The 22,723-nt window shown below is 42.1% G+C and overlaps 1 protein-coding gene across 1 annotated transcript in view; it reads right to left on the bottom strand.

The window, feature by feature from the left end:
- fndc5b (fibronectin type III domain containing 5b) overlaps window positions 1–13,860 on the bottom strand; it is a 29,988-nt gene extending 16,128 nt beyond the window's left edge. The window contains exons 1-3 of the mRNA XM_042506637.1: window positions 13,785–13,860; window positions 4,662–4,780; window positions 1,871–2,069 (exon numbers count right to left, since the gene is read on the bottom strand). Coding sequence (XP_042362571.1) covers window positions 1,871–2,069; window positions 4,662–4,780; window positions 13,785–13,860 — 394 coding nt within the window. The remainder of the gene's footprint in view (window positions 1–1,870; window positions 2,070–4,661; window positions 4,781–13,784) is intronic.
- Window positions 13,861–22,723: the final 8,863 nt, after the last annotated feature.

The following is a 22,723-nucleotide window of genomic DNA, read 5'->3' as shown; positions in this document are numbered from 1 at the left end:
GCAGCCCTCGCGTGCGAAGATGGTGGTTGTGGCTGGAGGGTCTGTGCAGATGTGCTCCATCGGCGAGGGGGCTCCTGCAGGATTCAACAACAGTTCCTCCTCAAGGTTGAATTGCGTCTAGCACTGACCTCAGGTGAGGGAGACACGGCAGTGACGGGAGGAGCCACAGAAGCCAGGGCTGCTGGGACATCACTCCAGGGCTTCATCTACCAGAGATGTGAAGCGGTTGGAGAGGTAAAGGCCATGGTGCACCACTTCGGTCCAGGACACAGACAGCTTTGGTGTGGAGCTGCGAGCCGGGGCCGAGAGCCGAGCTGTCTTGCTGCTCTCCGGCGCTGGTAGTGAGGCAATCATGCCATACGGCATTGGTGGTGGCGGTGCCCGGTGCCCAGTGCCTGGGCACCAAGATCCTGTGCAGGAGGATAGCCACTCTCCTCGTCGGCTGGGTTCTCCAGTGCAGTGACGGCGTGCAAAGACGCCAGCCAGGGAAGTGTGGACGCAGAAGCGGACACCATCGGTGACACTGGGGACGGAGGCGATAGGGCAACGGGGACAGCCTGACAGAAGGAGCGAGTGTAGGTGCTTTGACTGAGCTACAGTGACAGAGACAAAGCTTTTAATCAGCTGATCCTTTTTTCAGGGCTCTATCTTCAGGCGCTGGATGTCTACTGTTAACTGTGAATATTTCACGGTACAGTCACAGTCCATACACACCAACATTATGGCTGATGTTAGCCGGGAAGTAGCTCATAAAACAGCCTGATCTTAAAACAACAAGTTTAAAGAATCCAGTGAACGATAAAAGAGCAATGTTACAACAAGTTTGCCGGGAAGTGTAGAATGGCACTCAGCGGCCTGTCCTTTCGCTCTTCCGTGAATTCACCAGCAGATGAAAAGTCCTTAGAATCAGTTAAAATCCACGTCTGAATCCATTTCCCAGTAAAAAGAAGTGGCTAAAACAGTCGATATCACTGCGAGTTTTAGAGAGATATTGCCGAAGGCTCGATAAAAACTGGGTATAAAGTCAAATCTTGAGACAGCCTCTGACAGGTAGAAACAAACGCTGACGCATGCGCAATTGTGAACAGTCAAAGGACTGATTGGGAGACCTTTGACCTCTTGTATGTAAAATGTCAGACTTCATCATAATATCCTATTAAACATTTGTGTGAAATTTGAGCGTATGAATTCTCAAATTATGGCCAAAAACATGTTGTATGAAGTCTCTGTGACCTTGACCAATGACCCTAGACCACGAGATTCTAATCAGTTCATTCTTGAGTCCAACTGGATGTTTGTGCCAAATTTGAGGAAATCCTCTCAAGGTTAACTTCAGATATTGCATTCACTAGAATGACCTTGACCTTTAAACACCAAATTCTAATCAGCTCATTATTTACTCCAAGTGAATGTTTGTGTCAGTTTTGAAGGAATTTTCTCAAGGTGTTCTTGAGATGAATGCAAGGTCACAGTTACCTTGACCATCATAATCTAATCAGTTCATCTTTGAGTCCACTCAGATGTTTCTGCCAAATTTGAAAACATTTCCTCAAGGTATTAGATATCGCATTCACAAGAATGAGACAGACAAGGTCACACTGACCTTGACCTTTGACCTATGACCACCAATATCTAATTTGTTCATCCTTGAGTCCAGGTGGACATTTGTGATAAATTTGAAGAAATTCCCTCAAGGTGTTGTTGATTTATTGCTTTTACAAGAATGAGCTTGACAGGCGGATGTAAGGATTTACAGACGGAAAACAAAATGCCTTTGCCCTCAGCTATTGTCAGCACTGTGACATGAAAACACAGATACATACCCTGATAACCAAGTCAAAATGGAAAATAATGTGTCATCATTCCTCACCTGGGCTCTTGGATGCCATTTTCTCCGACTCTTTGGGCGTTCTGAAGAGGACTGGCTCGCTGGGTGGGCTGCTTCCTCCCATGCTGATGCTCTGAACGTGAACAATGTACTCCGTGTCCTCATCCAGATCCCACAATGCACAGGAGCGCGTGGTGGTGTTGACTTCCTGGATGAACCTCAGCATGCGTACATCCTTTTTCTGCAGAAAGGCGAGGAACAGAAGGGCAGAGGGAGAGAAATCAGGGGCAGAAGACTCGATGTAATGTGATACCTTATTGATCCCTGCAGGAAAAGTCTCTTTGCTTTGGCACCACCTCAGCAGAGGAGTCACAGGTCAGGGTTAAACTGATGCATCAGACCACCTTGTGATACTTAGTAACCACAGATTACCTCAGGTGTGATTATAAATGATTCAGAAGTTTTTCTGACATGCAAGGAACAGAATTCTGGGAGAACCAACTAATACCCTTGATTTCTTTGACATAAAAAATATATTATTGGCACAAAGCAATATCTGCAATCCAAAACCCTGGATCCCTTTAAATAGCAGGTTCAGCTTCACCTTACTCCTTCAAGACAACATAAAAAAAACACTCTTCCTTCAATGCATGTTGTATCGAATGCAAATTTCTAGTGGCAAAGTCAGACTTTCCCACTGACTATCCCTCTTAAGAAAATTCAGTGAGCTGCCCTCTGGTTAGGGCTGATATGTTGCAAATGCAAACACGTCTCTCTTGGTTAACAGTTGGGAAAAAGCAGAAATAAAGCCTCCAGGGGTTTGTCCTGCAATGTAATTAAGCTTAAAGAAACACAGTGCTTCTCTGGCCATGTACGCTCGACTTGAAATGTACATTATTATCCAGCTAGGACTGCTTGCTCAGGTCAATTGGTTCCTGCTAGATCAAGAGTAAATCTCCTTAGGGGATTTTTAATTTACCGGGCAATTAAAGAAGAGAATTTCTTAACCTTTCTTAACTGCATGGAGACAAAGTGTATATTTGAAAAGGATCTGAAAGTGTGTGTACATATATTTGGCTGCAAATATTTTACTTATCAAAACTTGAATTTCATGTGTCCTTTCCTCTTTGTGGAATAAGAGCATAGGGCCAACCCCCTACCCCTAATTTGATGGGGCATTCTTGGTAGGGATGGGCATTTTAAGTGACTTCCTTATTCAAGTACTACCTAATTATTATAGAATACTTACTTACTACAAAAAAGCCCAACAACTACATGAATGTAAATCTGCTGACAACAGAAAAAAAGTGAAATTTGAAATTAATTTATTGTCTTGAACAACCAGGTTTCAATTTACAAATTAAACCATAAATTCAAAGTTAACAGGAAAATCTAGGGAACTTTTGTTGCTGCCGTAACATTGGTTAGATGCAGCGCTGAAGGACTGTCTTCTAAGCCGCTCTCCTACCAGTCAGTTCAACATTTGCCCGGTTACTCAAGCTAACAGAACAGCTGCTGCAAACATCCTACAGAGCCGAACACTCCCAAGAAAGTCACATTGACACAGAAACAGGTCCACTCTGTCGTTAAGCCTGATAGGACATATTAGGTAACATTAGCCGTGTGTTGCTTAGACTTAGCCCTGTCACTGTGTGTGCAGATGGATTCTCACCGGTGTGGATCTTACACACTCTGCAGCAGTATACTCAGAGTAAACAGAGAGAGGGCGGCAGCAGGGCAAAGAAGCACTAGGTGAAGCAAAAAACTGTGCGCAACTCTACAATTAAATACGGTTTGGGAACCCCAGTACCCTTAACGCTTTGGGGAATGTAAGCAGAAATATAATGTTGCCATGGACTCAGTGCGTTATATTCTTCTTATACTTAAGCCCTGATTCTTCAGTCAATATATGTATACATTTTGGAGCATAGGCAGAACTCTAAGCATGTTGAATTAACTATTGCCAGATCCTCTTTGCAGTGCACTCATGAATGTATATCCAACTGTCAGGAAGCTGATTTATGGACATATATTTGCAATGGATGTAAAAAACAATGGTATTGTAGAAGTGAAAGTGTAAGTCCCACTAAATTGATAAGCTATGCCTCCTTTTTGTGTTTTCAGATTTCATGAAATTATGAAAAAGGAAAGGAGTGATATAATTAACCCTGTGAAATCTGGATCAACAACACTTTTTTTAAACTGCGTTCATACAACTTCTATAAGTATTTAAACCTTTGAACCATAAGCCATTGGTTTAATTTCTTAAAAAGATATGGGGAAAAAGGCAATGAGCACCTTGGCAAGAAACGTCCCCCAGATTGCAAGAAAATTATTTTTAAAAGGCAAGGGAGAATGTTCAGAGGACTATATTTATAAAAAATATATTTAAAAATATTTTACAGAATTTTTATAATCTTTAATTAGTTTTTTTCTAGGTCATTGTCTCTTCTCTTTTAATGTTTTTTTTTGTGTTTGTCTGTGCCAATTTTTAGGTGATTTTTGTGTACTCTTTTTTCCCAATTTCCTGCTAATTTTGGGTCATTTCTTCCTATGTTCGTTATTGCCTTTTTCCCATATTTTTTACAGAAACCATATCAATTTGCCCAGGTTTAAAAGGGTTATGATAATTGCTGCAATGATTCGCTAGAGGTCTTAAAGTATCTTACCAAACTGCAACTAACTTACTGTTGCTTTTATATTGTCTGGCAGATTGGCCTCTTGCAGTTTCTGTGCTTCTTGTCTCTCTGAAAACCCTCAGATCCACATATTGTCCAGAGTTGCACTTTTACTCCTCACACACTCACATGAGGGATGACACACACAGAGATACCTGTTGGGTGATGGCGAATCCAATGACAGGGTCCCCCTCCAAGATCTCCCATGTGACCACAGCAGAGTTTACCTCAATGTCTCTGATGGTCACATTGAGTGGAGCTGACAGCAGAGTGTCTGACAAACACACACACACACACACACACACACACACACACAAACAGAGAGACAGGTCATTAATATGCTGCTGCTACATGTTTAAACACATACAATAGATGCAACAATGGGCCTCATACAACAAATGATATACAAACAAATCTTCTCTTATTTTTGCTTGTATCCAGAATTTGTTCTTATTTTGTTGGTACCCATTGATTTTGGGGATTCACCAATGTTTCTTTTTTTTTTTTTTTTTGCTATATGATATTATTTTGTTTTACTAATATTTCTAAGGAAAATAATGAACTTTTAAACTCACAGCGCAAAACTGATAGCATTAAAAAAGGGATTGTTTACAATATTATTGTTATGCAGACTGACTAAAGCCAAATATAAGTTACATTTTTTGAGTAAACATTAAAAAAACATGAACACAGAATTCCTAAATGCAAGTCAGTCTTTTATGAGCTAACCATAACGTATCAAAACAGTATTTAAAACAAATTGTGTGTGCACTCACCTTGACCTCAGCCCCAGATGGTCTGGGCTTAGACTCAGACTGAGGCTACCTTTAATTTTTAACAGTTGTTTTGACCAGTGTAATTTCAGTGGTCAATTCAACAGAGATTTCTCTGGCTGAATCCAAATGTCCAGACTTCACCGCACTTTCAGACATGTAGACTTTGCAGATGCGTTCTGAGGAAGTCTGGGACCGCCAAATCCACAATTCATTCACTCCACAAGGGGCCTAAAGCAGATTTTCTGCAGACTTCCAGAGAGTCCACTAAGAATGCAGACTTCACATGACTTCACCGATTACCCACAATTCATTGTAATATAGATGCAACAGTTTTTTTTATCACCAAATAAAAAACAAGCCACAACAAACTTAATATAAATGTGTAAAGCAATTATTTTATTAAATGTTACTTGAATCATGTAGGCCAGAGATAAAGTATAGTTAGTTGTTAAGGTTGTTAAAATGCATTTTATTATCTTATTAATACAACGCCTTTATTATCCCAGAGCTGTGCAGTGTAATATACTGGCTAAGAAAAACAATAAAAAAGTAAAACCTTCCTGTGTGTAGCCTCTACGTGATATCGAATTGTGTAAATAATATAAATTTCAGTCACAATAAAAGCCTGGATCCTATGTGGGATTTAGATAAACTATTTTTCAATCAACCAATCCTTACGGTCCAGACCAGCCTTATTATTCACAACCTTCGTCATTTAAAAAGTCACATCAGCATTAATCTCTAAACACAGATATCTGTATATCTGCAGAATCTATAGACGAATCCAGCAACCAATTTATGTGTTCTGCCATCTAGCGGTGCCGCCGTTACTGCGGTGACAATTGACTGCCGCCTGCTGACAGTGACAGCAGTAGATACAGTATTAAACAATAGTGTTACAATGTTATGATGATGCAGAAATTAACACTTCTCAGTAAAGCTTGCATTCAAACACGCGCATGAGAGAGGGAGATACCACTGCAGTAATGGCGACTTGTTTACTTCCGGTACTTTCTCAGACAGTCAACAAAACAAGAATTTAGTATCCGAAGTGTTCTGGTTTCCATTCAAAGACTGTTTGTAGTCAAACTAGTATTGACAAGGGCAGTGTCATATGACAAAATATATCATCCGGCTAAGTACATTTACTCAAGTACTGTATTAAAGTACACATCTGAGGTTACTTTTACATTACTTGTGTATTTTAATCTCATGCCAATTTCTTCTTCTTCTCCACTATACTTTAGAGGGAAATAATGTATTTTTTACTCCACCACTATTATTAGAAAACTACTTTACAATTTTTTTTTTTTTCACACAAACCAAAAATATGAAATTATACAAGTGTAACTGAAACCATTTGCTGATTAATTGTCAATGCTTTCTTTTATGGCAGAAGTCATTTCTCATGCAAAAAAACATTTCATGGTTCCAGCTTCTCATATTAACTGCAAATATGAGGACTTGCTGCTTTTCCTTTAATTATTTTAATTATTTTGATTTATTAAATTTATGAAAACGTTTTTACTTTTAATACTTAATTATATTTCCCCATATAACATTGACTTTGTGTATTAAACAGTATGTCAACATCAGTTTCACTCAGCAGAAGTTCTTACGGCCTTTTGTGATTTCATTGCTCCAGTCTTGATCATGTGCCAGAGTCTTTGCACATGGCACAAAACCTGCTCTTATATCTGTTTAGGGGGCGTTACCTGAGCTAACAGGTGACTTATGATCAGTGAGATTAATCACTCAGCACACCTGTTCAGAGAAGATTTGGATGGTTAAGAACATTTGGTGCATCTGGAGTTGACTTCTCTTAGAAATTTAAGAGAAAATATGAGAGAAATTTCAGAGAATGTTGCTGCATGAAGCCTTTTATGTACACCTGAACACCCATCTTCACCCCTCCATCACTCTCTCTTTGAACTCTTGCTCCTCTCACTCTCTTGCCCCGCCCTCCCTAAAACCTCCTCTTCTCCTCCTACAGATTAATCTTTCGGCTTTCATTAATACCAGGCCTAATTAACCACACAAGTCTCTCTGTTTCACTTGAAAGGCTCTCTTCCTCATCTATCTCTGTCACGGTTTTTCTCACACACACACACACACACACACACACACACACACACACACACACACACACACAGAATTTCCTATCTTTACCTTCTCTCTCCTCGCTCTTCTCTCTCCCACACACATCTCATTAAAGTGTGACTCATGAGGATGTTTTCCCTTGGTCGTACTGCCAATTGATTTTAATATTTAGGCTGAAAAAAACAAAAACAAAACTCACCTCCCAGAATTCAATGTTTGTTGATCAGGAGAATAACTATTATGGATTAAATTAAAGTCTTGCTTAACTGTCTTCCATCTTTAACTGTAAAAGGAGCACAGAGTGAAAAAAAACACACTGTTAAGAGGTGTGTGTGTGTGAGAGTTTGTGTTGTTGTGTTTGAGCTTAACTCAAGGTCTTCTGAGATCAGAGCCAGGGCTGTATTTCCCATGAGCCTGACTTGTAAAGCAACGTCCAAGTAAGACCTTGACATTGTATTAGGACACACGTGCCTGCTCATGAGCACACACACATTCTCACAAGCAGGATTAGCACTGAAATGTGCACTTTATTCTGCGCTACTGTCACAGCACACTGTCTTTTTTGGCTGTCCTGCATGGCTGTCAGGTGAGGTGGCTTGGGCTTATCTTGGGGTAGACCCTGTGAGTGTGTAAGGGGGCGGGCAGAAGCAATTAAGAGAGACAATTTAGATCAGGTGTGGAGCCCTAGTTGAGATGAGATGTTTTCTTGGTGCTGTGAAGAGGACAGATGGCGGACTTTTGTTTTTTTCCCCATGAAGTTTTGTTTTCTGTTACTATCTGTGTGTTTTAATGTCTACAAATAAAAAGGCTGAGACAGCACGGCAAAAGGTAGGCCCACATCCCTCACCTTTAGTCACCTTTAGCCTGGCAGCCGAACGCTCACTCTCTGGTAATATATGTTCAGACAACCAAACACTGAAAGCCCTACATGAGTGTTCATAGAGATTAATAGCATAAAGTGACTGGGGTTTTGTTTTACTATGACACGACAAACACTCTGGAATTTACAAATTCCAGTTAAGTCAAAAAATCTGGGGAAAAAAAATGAACAATACGCATTTCATTCCAAAATGGCCTTTCTTTGTTATTGCTGGTTAACCCTTTGAAACCTAATTTCTTTCAAAAATATGAACAAGCGGTGCAAGAAGAAATGACCTAAAAATAAGCAAGAAATTAGTAAAAAGTACAAGAAAATGACCCGAAAATTATAAAAAATAAACCCAACAAAAAACAAAACAAGAAACAAGAAACAGAAAAAGAAATGGGAAAAAACCCAAGTAAATTACTTGGAAAAAGTGCTAAAAGATTTACAAAAATTCGGTAACAAAATCTGTAATTATGATAATTACAAATATAGTTTTTCCCTAGCTTTTTTAGTTTTTCCCAAGACATTTTTTTTTTCTTATTAAATAATCATAATTTCTTGTAATTCGTGGAACATTTCTTGCCAAGTTGCTCTTTGCCTTTTTTTTCCATGTTTTTGAATGAAATCACACCGATTTGTTCAGGGTTCAGCGTTTTAGATACCTGTGAAAGGCACAAGAAAAGTGGTCTGGCTCCAGGTTTCAAAGGGTTAAAGACCACATGCCTCTCCTAGTTTTAACCTTCCTCTCTAGGTGAGTCGCATGTCTGAAAAAAGCTCTTTATGACTTTCAGAGCATTAATTTAACAACTACTAGTTTTGTGAATATAAAGTGTAGTAATTATGTCCTGAGCAGACAATGAAGTTACTCTGTGTGTGTTTCTTTTGGCATACAGTCTGGCCATGCGTGCATGTTAGTGCATGTGAGTCCCGTGTGTGTAGCTAATTGTTGCTGAGCAATGCAACTATCCTTCAGTTTCCCCACAGTTAAACCTTATGGACTGTTTGGTGTGTTTTGCGTGCCTTTCATTCTTCATTTTTGATAATTATTAATTAATATAATTAATAAATTTTGTGTTCATGCATATGGCATGAATTTTGGCAAGATATCATATTTCATCTTGGATATTTTCAGCTCAGCTACTACAATAAGTCTAAATTAAATTGTGTCAACAAAATTGTTACATTCATACTGTTAAGTGCAAAAAATGTGCCATGGAAACCCTTTCAAAGTGGTGGGTTTAGTATTGTAGGTATCTGCTCATTGTGGCTCTCTACATTCCTTCTGTGGTAACGGAGAGTACAACGATCTCCTTTTATACAATATATTTATTTTGTTTTTCCCCTTATTCTAGTTATAGTTTCAATTTTAAATCAAAAGGGACATTGATACCTCAGTAAACTTTGCTACGAGCCAGGTCCTTAAAATTAAAAGCACCATGGGTCCTGTTTTGAGTTATTTAATTAAAACAATACTTTTTAAAATTTCATTCTAAAAGTATTTTTTCAACTTCCTTATCGTGGTATTTTGTTAAATGTTATTATAACAGTAGTGTATTCAACTTTATTATTTGACAGTAGCTATTTTGTATATTTTATTGTTACTGCAGTTCATTCAATAATTTTGTATTTTAGTATTTAACATTAGTTGAAAGGACATTTAAAAATATTGAGAAATATAAATCGTGTATTGCAATATAGCCTTAAAATTTTGCAATATTATTTTAAAGCCATATCGCCTAGCCCTATTCAAACCAATGGGTGACGTCACTGTAGTTATATCCATTATTTTTTACAGGCTATTGTCCCAAATGTATTTCAGCCCTAAATTAAAATTAATGAGATTTAGTCAACCAATTAATTAACCAACTGAAAGAGAAGAAGACCATTGTCATTTCCAAATAGGTTGAGATAAGGGAATAGTTTTAGGGTCAGGTTAGATTATTTGTGTAATATTTTATCTGAAACGGGTCAAATTTGACCTGAACACAGTAGGAGGGTTAGTTTCTGGAGACAAAATATTACATTTTGGAACTTAGGACCCTGGGATCGTAGTTCTGCTTCCACTGTAAGAAACCAATACCTGACACAATACCTGAGTATGTTGAGTTGAGCAGAGTGAGTGTGAATGCTACCTTACATTTGCGAGGGGCTACTACATTGTAAGTTACACTCTTGTCTCAGTCCTTTGCTGCTCTGTATGCTCTCATGTCCAAGTGTTACCTTCTTCACTCCGTTTGAAAGTATGTTTGTTTGTGTGATCCTATGATGCAGCACTGCTTTTTCCTTCTCCCTGTTTACCCCTCAGATTCCAGGGAGTCTTGTCACTTTCTGCAAATTAGATTGTCGCGTCGTCACACCTCTGCAAATATTGGACATGTTGCTTTGTTCGCAGAGTCAAAACATGGCATTACAGAGAGGAGAATGTAATGCCATGTGTGTCTGTGTTTCTCTGGACGTTCAATGCTAACACAATCACCACAATGCAGCAGTGAAAACTGGAGCGCTGGTGAAATTAATTTTTCGGTGGGGGCCAAACCCTCTCATTGGCTCCCAGCGGCTCCGTGTGTGTTTGTTGATGCAGACTAGATGGTGTGTGCCCAAGTACGTGTGTGTGATACATTGCTAATACTCCCTGTTTGACTAGCTGTTTATCCACTGTTTATCTCCCAGCACTGACACTCACACACACCCACAGAAACAATACAATAGCAGAGAGGGATTCCCATCCATTCTTAAGCTGTTTGCTGCCAAAGAGCTAAAAGCTGGCTGCAGAATCACAAAACTCCCTCTTAAAACTACATTCATCTCCAGCCTCGGGAAGCCAAATATCAAATCTCTGGAGGCTGAGATAAATCCCACATGATCTTATCGCCAGGATTTCGGCTTTTCAAAGGACTATCTGTCATCTCTCAGCTTATCATCAGTACGCAATGTAACCAAGATCTTACGCTCTAGATGAATGTTCTTCTTGAACATAAGCCGCTGCAGGTTAGAAATATGCAACACCGTAAAAGATAGATGAGGCACTATATCCAACATGCATAATATACCATGATTAGATCTGTGCTTTACGTAGGGCTAAGAATAGAAATGTACCTCATCCTTATTTCATCTAATAATGTTTTATACATTGATGGATGTTGAGGCTGATGATTTTCCGGCAAAGCAACACACTTTAGGGTTGAAATTAACAACTATTTTCACTTTTGATCACAGTAATCTATTGATTATTATCTTTGATTGAGAAGGTAACATCTCTGAATGCCTTGTTCTGTCCAACCAGCAGTCCAAAAGCCAATAATATTCACTTAATTATCACATAGAAAAGAGCAAAACTTCATGTTCATGTGACTGGAACTAGAGCTGGGCAATATATTGATAATATATAGATATCATAATGTGTGACTAAATATATAGTCTTAAATTTTGGGTATTTTAATATTGTATGTGTTGTCTTTTAAAGGCTGCATTACAGTAAAACTCTGTAATTTTCTGGACTCACCAGATGTTTCTAGGTGTTCCATTATTTGCATTTACCCACTTAGTCATTATATTTGCGTCATTACGGATGATTATTTCTAAAAAAAAAAAAATTATTTAATTATTTGTGTAATTTGAATAGTTAACCCCACAATATCGTCACATTTTGGCTCAAACGGTTAGTCAATGATCAACACTAGAGATTAATTTTCTAACAATCAGCTAATCCTCAAACGCCTTGCTATTCTTTGATGGTGTTTTAATGTAGTATTTCCTAAATTAAGAGCATATTTGCTATGATTTCAGCAAAAATATCAGAATCTCAGAAAAAATACTAATCAGCAACTCTATAATATCACCACAATGTTGATTTTTTTAAGGTATTTTGTCAAAAAAATTGGGATATTGAATTTTCTCCATACCACCCAGCTCTAGCTGGAACCGACAAATGTTTGGCATTTCTACATTAAAGATGCCATATGATTAATCAATTATCAAAATTAGTGCAAACAAATTTTCTGACAATCAACAATCAAATTGTTTCACCTCTAATACTTTTCTACTTTATGGTAGAGTTTTAACATCTTATTTTGTCAAATTAGGTGCATATTTGCCAGTTTTCTGCAAAAATCTCACATGTAAATATTGTGTAAAAAAAAAAAAAAAAAAAAAAAAAAAAAAAGCACCAATAGGCAACTCTACAATACTACTGCAATATCGATATTGAGGTATTTTGTCGAAAATATCTTGATATGTCATTTTCTCCATGCTGGAATCAACAAATGTTTGGCATTTTTTTTCATAAAAATGGTTAAGACAATTAATCAGTGATCAATAGTATCACAGAATAATCATTTGACAATGACCTATTAAACTAATTGTTTCACTTGTGCAAGTGTACATTTGCCATTTTTCGCAAAAATCTCACTGCATTTTGTAAAAGCACCAATAGTAAAACCTGCAATATCATTGTAACAATATTGAGATATTTGGTTGAAAATATCTCACTATTTAATTTTCTCCATATTGCCCAGCTTTAGCTGGAACCAGCAAATGTTTGGCATTTTTTGCATTAAAAATGGCTCCTACGATTAATGGATTATCACAGTTAGTACAGACTTATTTTCTCACAATCAATGAATCAACTTATTGTCTCATCTTTAACTTACCAACTCATTTGGTAGAGTTTAACATCTCATTTTCTTAAATAAAGTGCATTTTTTACAGTTTTTATGAAAAATCTCATTGTGTAAATATTTTGTAAAAAACAAACAAACAAAAAAACACTAATGGTCAGTTCTACAATATCATTGCAATACTGATGTTGAGGTATTTTGTCAAAAATATTGTGATATTTTATTTTCTTCATATACCCTAAACCTATGAGCATATGTTTGGCATTTTTGCATGAAAAAAAAGGCTTTGATGATTAATTGCTAATCAAAATTAGTTCAGACTCATTTACTGACAATCAACTAATTGTATTCCCGCTAACGTTTATCTATTCTTTGGTGGAGTTAAAACACCTTATATTCTTAAATGAAGTGCATATTTGATTTTCTCCATATTGCCTGGCTTTATGAGACAAGCAGTTTGACATTTTTGCCTGCCAAAATAGGTTAGACGATTGAAGTGCACATTTGCCAGAGTATCTCTCTTAAAAATCTCCAACTTTCTTATACAACAAAGATAATCTAATCTTTTCAAAATGACACTTATTACTAGAAATATTCTCCAAACTGGGGAGGAAAACTTGCATATTCAGCATCATATTAGCCTCAGTCTTGATCCACTGTGAGACTAACTTGTATCAGTCATTTACCATCACAGAGCTTAGTGCTCCTGCCTAGCCGCTGCAAACGTGGATGCTGACACATCCATAACAATGTGTCATGTCAGATGCTTCTCCTGAACCGATGCACTGCACTACCATGTACTACATGCATCCCATCAGCCAGCTCGGGTCCAAACACACCAACACTACACAGCGGCATGTGCTGTTCGATCATTCCTTGTTTACCCATGATGCCCGCCCGTCAACCTGTGGTAAATCTCACCGGCTCGAACGGAGGACACCGAGAGGAAGCCCAGCAGGAGCAGCAGCACCGCCGCAGACAAGCCTGGTTTCGCCATCCTCCTGCTTCTTCTAGCGACGCTTCACATCCTGCGCGGCCCATTTAGAACATCCCATTTAACGGGAAGGTGCCAGCATCCCGCTCGGTTACCGGAGAGAGGACTTGTTGTGCCGGTGACGAGGCTCACCTGAACTTGGACGCTGCAGCAGCAAGAAGCGCAACAACAGCCAGAGGAGGAGGAGGGGAGGGGAGGGGAGGGGGTTGGTTTTCGATACCGTGTTCGTGTGTCTCGGTGCCGGTGTCGAGCCTCGCCGACGGCCCTCAGACTCACGGTCCGGCTGCTAGTGACGGAGTGGAGAGGCTTTACTACGCGGAGAGGTGAGCGGAGCGTAAAAGGCGTGCGCAAGTGCTGCAGAGTGCAACGTGCCGCCACAGCTAATGACTCTCTCTCTTTCAATCTCTCTCTCTCTCTCGCGCACACACACACACACACACACACACACACCTGCAGCAGTCCCAGTTGCTTAAAGGTGTATTGGCCAAACCTCCAGAGAGCATCATCAGTCTTACAACAATATACTTGCATACAACCTAAATGATAATAATAGTGCTATTATGGTGATATGTCAATTATTTGAGTTAATTGATTGATTAGGGGAGAACGGGGTCGGTTGTCACACCTAAAAGATTCCCTTTTAATGTGCTATGAAAGCTCTAAGTGTGAATGGCATGACCATACTCTCCTTAACCCTTAAATGGGCAGGCACATATAATTATTTGGGAAAAATATTTATAAAAATATTTTTAAAATTTCTATTCCTAATTTCTAATGTATAGAGACCTTATGGGATTTTTGAGTGGGATTTTCGATTATTGCCAAAAATAAGCTCTGTGACAAACACAAGTTTATGAGACTTACATGTTTTGTTTAACATTATAATCTTCACACATGAACACCACTTTTTTGTGTTTTGAAGCGTAAATGAAATCACCAGAAGCAAAAAGCTATTTTTAGGCTATAAACCAAGTACATCGTAGTTGCACAACTTAAACGTCACAACTACAACCACAGTAAAACACATTAAAACACAATTGAAAAATATTATAAACAAGTTCGAGCGCAACTCTGTACAGCTGTAAGGGCGGACAAGTGGGTTAAACTAGTGTCTGTGTCCGGTGTAATGACATCCAACGTCCCCGAGAAACATTGTAGTCCGATTTAGCCACTTGTTAGCAACTGCTTTTTTTTAAGACGAGTAAAACCCTAAAGTTCAAAAATTGGGTTTTTATGGACGTATTTTATGTTGCAGAACAAAATGTCTAAATATCTTAAGCCTGTTTTAAACACAGACTTTATTTAAGGCATTTTACCGAAAACCCATTCAAAAAACCCATAGACTTTAAGACAAGGGAACTGGAAGAGCAAATATGCTAACGGACTTCCACGTTTTAGGACTCATTACTTCACAACTCTATTTAGGCTAAAATAACAAAATTTGATGATTTTTTTTTTTTTTCAAAATATGACCTTTAGTTTCCCAAATTATAGTTTGTATCTCATGAGATACGTTGCCTATTCAGAGAATACATTTAACACTTCCCCTTAATGAAATAACTGCCAATTTTTAAAATATTTTATAAACAATTATTTAGTTACTTTCTTTCATGTTTCGCAAACAAAAGTGAGAAAAAAACCTGAACAAATGTTACATACATACAGTATGCTATGAGGACAGCAGCGTGTAGATGCAGCAGCCTGTAGCTCCTCAAATCCTTGCTACTTATTTATTTATTTATTTATTTATATATTTATTATTTTTGACTCCATGGTCCCTTCTGTTGAAGTGCGACTTTTAATAGAGAAGCACTTATCAACATCGGAAAATGTTGTGTGGGGTTTGGACTGACATCAGCAGACTGCGAGTTGATCTCCACTAACAGCATACGTCGAGTCAGACCAGAGGGGAGAAACAAAACCAAAAGCACTTGATGAAGAGAGAGAGGAGAGCCGGCATGAGGGCGAGGCTGACCCGACTTGGACCAAAAGCTGCTCTTCTACCAAACCTTCTTCTGGCTAATGTCCGGTCACAGGAGAATAAAGTGGATGAGATGCGATTGAGGCTCACTCAGCAGCGGGAGATCAGAGACTGCTCTACGCACATCTTCACAGAGACATGGTTAACCCCTACATCCTGGTTCAAGCTGTTGCACTGGATGGGTGGACCTTGTTCAGAGCCGACAGGACACAGGACTCTAATGCAAATTCAAAAAATTCACTGTAGGAATTGTATGATGCCATCAGCAGCAACATGCCACAACTGGATGGAATTTTCCCTTTTTTTCATGTATCAGGATCAAGGACAAATTGTAATCTCATTGAATTCTACCTTGTACCTTGTATGTTTTGAATGCTTGAAAAAATTATTGAGTAAACAACGACCCATTAACATGTAGAAATGAAAACATGAAATTCCTGTTTTTATACTGTCGTCTTCACTGCGTGCCCCTACACTACAACTATCCTGTCGTGGATAGTTGCAGTTAGTGGATAGGAGAATTTACATGGTGAAGTGACACAAATTGATGCAGCAGCCACTAAATCTCAAAATCTGATGAACCAGTGAAGCTATATAGCAGAGTTTCAGGAGCAGGACCACACCTCTACCGCACCTCAACTGCGCCTCTTCCGGCTTAAATATCCTCCTAACCCGATCTCCCCCTTTCGTTCTCGTTATTCTGCACGAGCACGTACTGACACACCACGTAGCGTTTCGCTCTCGGCCGACTGCGGTTCGCTCACTCACCCCTATTATAGATTCTGTCTCTCTGTCCCCGTCGGATGACGACCTGTTCGGTCGAAGCCGTGATGATGGCCCTCACCGTCTCCATCTGGCCATGCAGGCATCCTCAGGGTCCGACGCCGACAACTTCTCTGTCGCGTCCGTGCCGGAAACCCCGACCTCGGCAGTGCAACCGGCTGCCGGCCCCTCAGTTCCCTTCTTGGTCCGTGTTCCACCTGGCTCCTCTCTGCTCACCATCCAGATGTACGGCTCGGCCAATGGTTCCTCTGCATCTCCTGGTCCGCCACCCTCAACGGAAAGAAGAGGACGCGGTCGCCCCCGTGCAGCCCTGCGCCGCCGTGGATCTCCTACTCCATCACCACGGAGGATGGTGGCGGCCTCCCGTCGTTGTCTCGACTCTTCCGGCTCGGCGGCTTGCCGTCGAGCGATGTGCGCTGGAGCGCGGCGTCACCATACTCCAGCGAGGTCTCCCGATTGCCGGCCGCCTTTGAAGATGGTGGAATACCGTTTCGCAGAACTGACAACAAAGCTTTTTGACATCCTGACATCTGAGTGCCGCTCTGTCAACATCGGCGCTCTTCCGGGTGACGTCATCGCGGCGGCTCCTGTTGTGCGCCATGACGTCAGCACCTCTGTTAAAGGGCCGGTTCGTCTTCAACCACTTCCGGCGGACCGTGCTGAATAGGAAGCGGGGACATGCTGCCTCTGACGTGTCAAGTCAAGTCTAGTCAAGTTGGTTTTATTTGTAGAGCCCATTATCACAAAACATGGTTTGCCTCAGTGGGCTGTACAGTTTACGACATCCCTCTGCCCTTAGACCCTCACATCACCCAAGGGAAAAAGGGAACTCCCAAAAAAGGAAAAAACCTCAGCAAGTGCGGGGCATTGGGACTGCGGCAGTCGCTTCACCTCAGACCCGCCGGCCGCGGAGGTCGGGTTTGCCTGAGGCGTCAGATGTGTCAGTGGCGCCCTCCCACTCCCACCAGCTCACCTCACCTGGGATTCTCGACAACGCGTTGCCTGCACCCTCGACTGTTCTCCCTCCTCAATTTGAGCAGCTCGCTCATGTTGGACCGCCTGGCACCAGGATGCCAGCGCCACATCGTGCTCTTCCTTGCCGTCCGCAGCAGCTCTGTCCCCCTGGGGCACCTGGCACCGGGCTGCCGGTGCCCTTTACTGCTCAACCTCAGCGACTGCAGCATTCGTTTCATGATGGGAATTCTGGCGCCGGGGTATCGGTGCCCCTGGCCGCGTATGTTCTACAATCGCACCACTTCGCTCTCGCTGGGGCACCCTGCACCGGGATGCCGTTGTCCCCAGTTGTACACCCACAGCTTCCTGGTCAGTTGGGTTGTCGGCGCCCCCGGCCGTGCAATCCCAGCCACTGCACCAGTTTGCTCTCGCTGGGGCATCTGGCACCGGGTTGTCAGTGCCCCTCACCATGCCTCCGCACGACCCGCAGCAGCTGGCCTTGGTTGAGACTCCCACCTACGCCTCCCAACCCGTCTGGGCCGGGGTCGTTGGCACCGGGCTGCCACCGAATTTTCCCGTCCCACGGTTCTGGTCTCCTTTCCAATTGTTTTCCGTCGCGGCGGCCTTTGCCTACTTTCACCCTGGCCACGGCCGATCCCCCCGTCCGCCCTCCTGGCGCTTTCGTCTCTTGTCCATCCCCGGTTCCCTCCAATCTTCGTACCCAGATTCTTGACTGCACCATGTCTCCGGCGGCCATTTCTCCCAGGTCCCGTTGGCCACGGTGGTCAGGTTGGCCCGGGGTGCCAGCGATGTTGGCGGCGCCCTCCCACTCCCACCAGCTTGCCTCACCCTGCAACCTCGGCACCAGGATGCCTGCGCCCTCGACCGTTCTCCCACCTCCATTTGAGTGGCCCGCTTGTGTTGGCTCATCTGGCACCGAGATGCTGGCCCCACTTACTGCCCAACCATTGCACCTGCTGCAGCTCACTCTCCTTGGGGCGTCCGGCACAAGGCCGCCAGTGCCCTCCACTGCTCAACCTCGCCGCCTGCGGCGGTTAGATTGTGGTGGGGCGTCACCCACAGCAACCTTGACGTTTTGCTCTCGTTGGGGCTTCTGGCACCAAGATGCCGGTGCCCCCGGCTGTACAACCTCGGCTACCGCACCGGTTCTCTCTTCTTGAGGCATCTGGCACCAGGCTGCCAGTGCCCTCTACTGCTTAGCATCGACGCCAGCAGCGGATCGCTTTGCTGGGGAGTCCGGCATTGGGATGCCATTGCCCCCGGCTGTACACGCTCGGCAACCGCACCGCTTCGCTCTCGCTGGGGCATCCGGCACCAGGATGCTGCTGCCCCCAGTTGTACATCCACAGTGACCTCGACACTCTCTCTGGGGCATCTGGCACCAAGATGTCGGGGCCCCCGCTGAACGGTATCGGCTACTGCACCGGATCACTCTCCTTGGGGCATCTGACGCCAGGCCACCAGTGCCCTCTATTGCTTGACCTCCACGCCTGCAGTGGATCGCTTTCGCTGGGGAGTCTGGCATTGGGATGCCATTGCCCCCAGTTGTACACCCACAGCAACCTTGACAGTTCGCTCTAGTTGGGGCTTCTGGCACCGAGAGGCCGTGCCCCCGGCCGTACAACCTCGCCTACTGCGCCATTTCTCTCTTCCTGAGACATCTGGCACCGGGCTGCCAGTGTCTACTACTATTTAACATCAACGCCTGCAGCGGTTCGCTTTTGCTGGGGAGTCTGGCATTGGGATGACGTTGCCCCCAGCTGTGCACGCTCGGCAACCAAACCACTTTGCTCTCGCTGGGGCATCTGGCACCGGGGTGCCGCTGCCGCCAGTTGTACGTCCACAGTGACTTCGACAGTTCGCTCTCGTTGGAGCTTCTGGCACCGAGATGCCGTGCCCCCGGCCGTACGACCTCGGCTACTGCACCGGTTCTCTCTTCTTGGGGCCCTCTACTGCTTACCCTCGAAGCCTGCATCCACATTGTTCCCCATGGGAGGGCTTTCCTTTCTCACCTGTTGCCCGTCGCTTCTTCCGTCCCGTCGCTCATGACCTCCGTCTCTCCCGTTGCGCCGTGCCGAGCTCTGGTTCTGGCTCTATCTGCTTGGCGATTGGAACGAATCTCCTTCTTTTATGACGATCACCTGTCTCATCCTCATGACATCAACCTTTTCGATGACACGGCTCCGTCTGCCGGTTTTGGGGTTTTTTTACGATGGAAGATGGTTCGTAGGCAAATGGCCCCAAGAGTTGGAAGGAGACTGGTCACTTTATCTGCTCTCTTTGAGATCTACCCCATCATCGTCGCCACCATGTTATGGGGCCATGAATGGAGTCGCCTATCTGTCCTCATCTACTCAGACAATCTTGCAGTAGTTTGACATCATATATAAAGAAATTCAGAAGCTTGGCTCCTCATGTAGACGCACAGCAAACCCAGCTTTCATGCCCCTGATCTGGAATCTCAGAACACCATCATCAATAGCTTGTCCCCTGCAACTCTCTCTCCATATTGGTCTGCTTGGAATTGTTTCCACAACTTTCACGACATGCATAACATAACTTTTCCTTCATTTGATCTCATCACCTTAACCTGCTTCATCACCCACGCCCATCCTGTCTTGGGAATTTAAAACCCAGACAATCAAAGTCTACCTCAGCGACATTTCGTTCATCTCTAAACTCCTAACCGGTAGTCATGGCCAGCTCATGGTCATCCCCAGATCACCTCACTGCTCAGAGGCCTCTCACGCTAAGAACCAGCCCAAAATCGTCGTAGAGTCCCATTAACCACGGATCTGCTGTCACGCTGTATCCACACCATCCGCTCCAGATATAGCATACCTCACGTCAACCAAACTCTAGAGGCAATGTTCATTCTCGCCTTCTTCGGTTTCCTCAGATGCTCAGAATTCACTGCTTTGACCCTTCGATACGATCCACGTCGGCACGCCTGCCTCTCAGACCTTTTTTCTCTAACAACACCATAGTTTATTATTTAAAAAGAACCAAAACCAACCAATCTAGCCAACCCACTCCCGTCTTCTACTTTAACATTCAATCAGTTCTAAACCCCTTCCTTATTCTCTCCAACTACTTACATTTCCGGACGTCACAAAGCAAATCCCAAGATGACCCTCCGTTTGCATCTGAATCCGGCCAGGTGGTTACCCGCTTCTGGTTCCACCAACACTTACGTCAGGTCCTGTCATTGTCAGGCATCTCTCCCATGCATTACTCCGGACATTCTTTCAGAATCGGAGCTGCCACCTCAGCTTCCCGCAGCGGTATACCGGAACACTTCATTCAGATCATGGGCAGATGGTCCTCCCAAGCTTATCACCGTTACGTCCGTTCCGACCTAAGAGATCTCACATTGGCTTTTTCCTCTCTCATATAATCAATCAATCAATCAAATATTTATTTGTATGGCACTTTTCATACAAAGAGTAACACAAAGTGCCTCACAGAGATTAAAAACAATAACAGAAATGACAAACATCAATGAAAATCAAGAAAAATACAGACAGCCTGACCCTCCCACCCCCACATAAACGTACGCAACAACACACACACAATCATGTACTATATGTACTACATGTAATATAATGCACGCTTTTGGGGGTCTGTCGTGCCCGGGAGCCACGGTGGATTCCCACCGAAGCTTCCCCACACCGCACTCAATCATCCATTCCAATAATTCAACATCAATGTTTATACCAAATCTACATTCACGTCAATAAATTGTTAAAATTAATTCCGATTGAGGTGTGGTCCTTGCTAGTGAATCAGGTATAAAAAAAAATAAATCAGAAGCAATGCTTCGCAACTTTATATTATTTATTATCTGTAGAAAATAGAAACAAACACAAATCTGTGAGTGATTATTGCTAATTTTATATCTTTATCTGGGCCACGTATCCTCCAGGATACAGACACTGAATAACTAATTATCAAAGATGTGATAATGTAAATTAATATTTTTCAACAGGAACATATAAAATCATCCTAAAAAAACATTTTAAAAAAATAATAAAATTGCTCTAGAAATATTATAAACATAAAAAACAACATGTCCCTCAACGCCTTCGACTTTGTTCATGTACTATTACATTTTGAATTTGATACCAACGACAAGTTTTTTTTTTCCCTTTTATATGGCCGCTCCCATGTATAAGGGGCTTACCTTTCCACTATTGCTCACATAACACGTCTACATCACCTTGGATTGGAAATAATGATGGCTAGTTTGGTGGCTGTAACAGAAATAAACCTGCTAAGTTTTTGAACATCCATCACCGTGCCTTTTTGGAATGTAATCATGAAAGAAGCCACATAGCATCACTAATTGGAAATGCAGCCATCTCACAATTGTTTCATAAACATTTTGAAAAAAATGCTTAAGTTTTGTGCAAATCTGTAATGGAAACCTGCCTTGTGACAACCAACACATGTGATAACCAACCCTATCCTTCCCTGTTACTAAACTAATGTCAATCATCTAATAACAATTTATCGTGCTAATATGGCACACAATCCCGTGTTTCTTTTTAAATTAACTCATGTTGTACAAATACAATGAAAAATAACTGGATTACCCCTAAAGGAAACTGTGGTATTGATCTGACTTTGTTGTGTGGTAAAACCTCACAAGAATATGCATTAAACATCTTATTTGCAAAGTGGAATGATGGCACAGCCCCAAAGGAAAGCCCTGCAGCAGAATATAGTCCGCACATTAAATCATTCTCTAACTTTCATTCAGCACATTCTGCCTGGCCTTGACCAACATCATAAATCACATTTCCGAAGTTCCTAACATACGTGTATGAATTAGTTGCCTTATATCTGTTCCATAAAACATGAACTATCTGCTCTATAAAGAAAAAAAACAAACTTGTACCTAGTTTTAACAGGAAATCTGTCCTGAGTGTGGTCTATAAGGGTGTTAGAGGGTCGTATTTGGAATAGAAGGACCTATGGGTGCCATATCTGGTCGATCAAATGACACAGGTCCAAATAGGCTCCTGTATGGTCAATAAAAAGGAAATAGAGGCAATATACTCTGTCCAGTCAATAAACATGGTCCTACAGTATACGCACCTTATTAAGGGCAAAGCAGACTGCAAT

The sequence above is a fragment of the Plectropomus leopardus genome, chromosome 18 (genome assembly GCF_008729295.1).
Source record: "Plectropomus leopardus isolate mb chromosome 18, YSFRI_Pleo_2.0, whole genome shotgun sequence".
In the NCBI taxonomy this organism is placed as follows: Eukaryota; Metazoa; Chordata; class Actinopteri; order Perciformes; family Serranidae; genus Plectropomus; species Plectropomus leopardus.
This window is presented reverse-complemented; position numbering and strand designations above follow the sequence as displayed.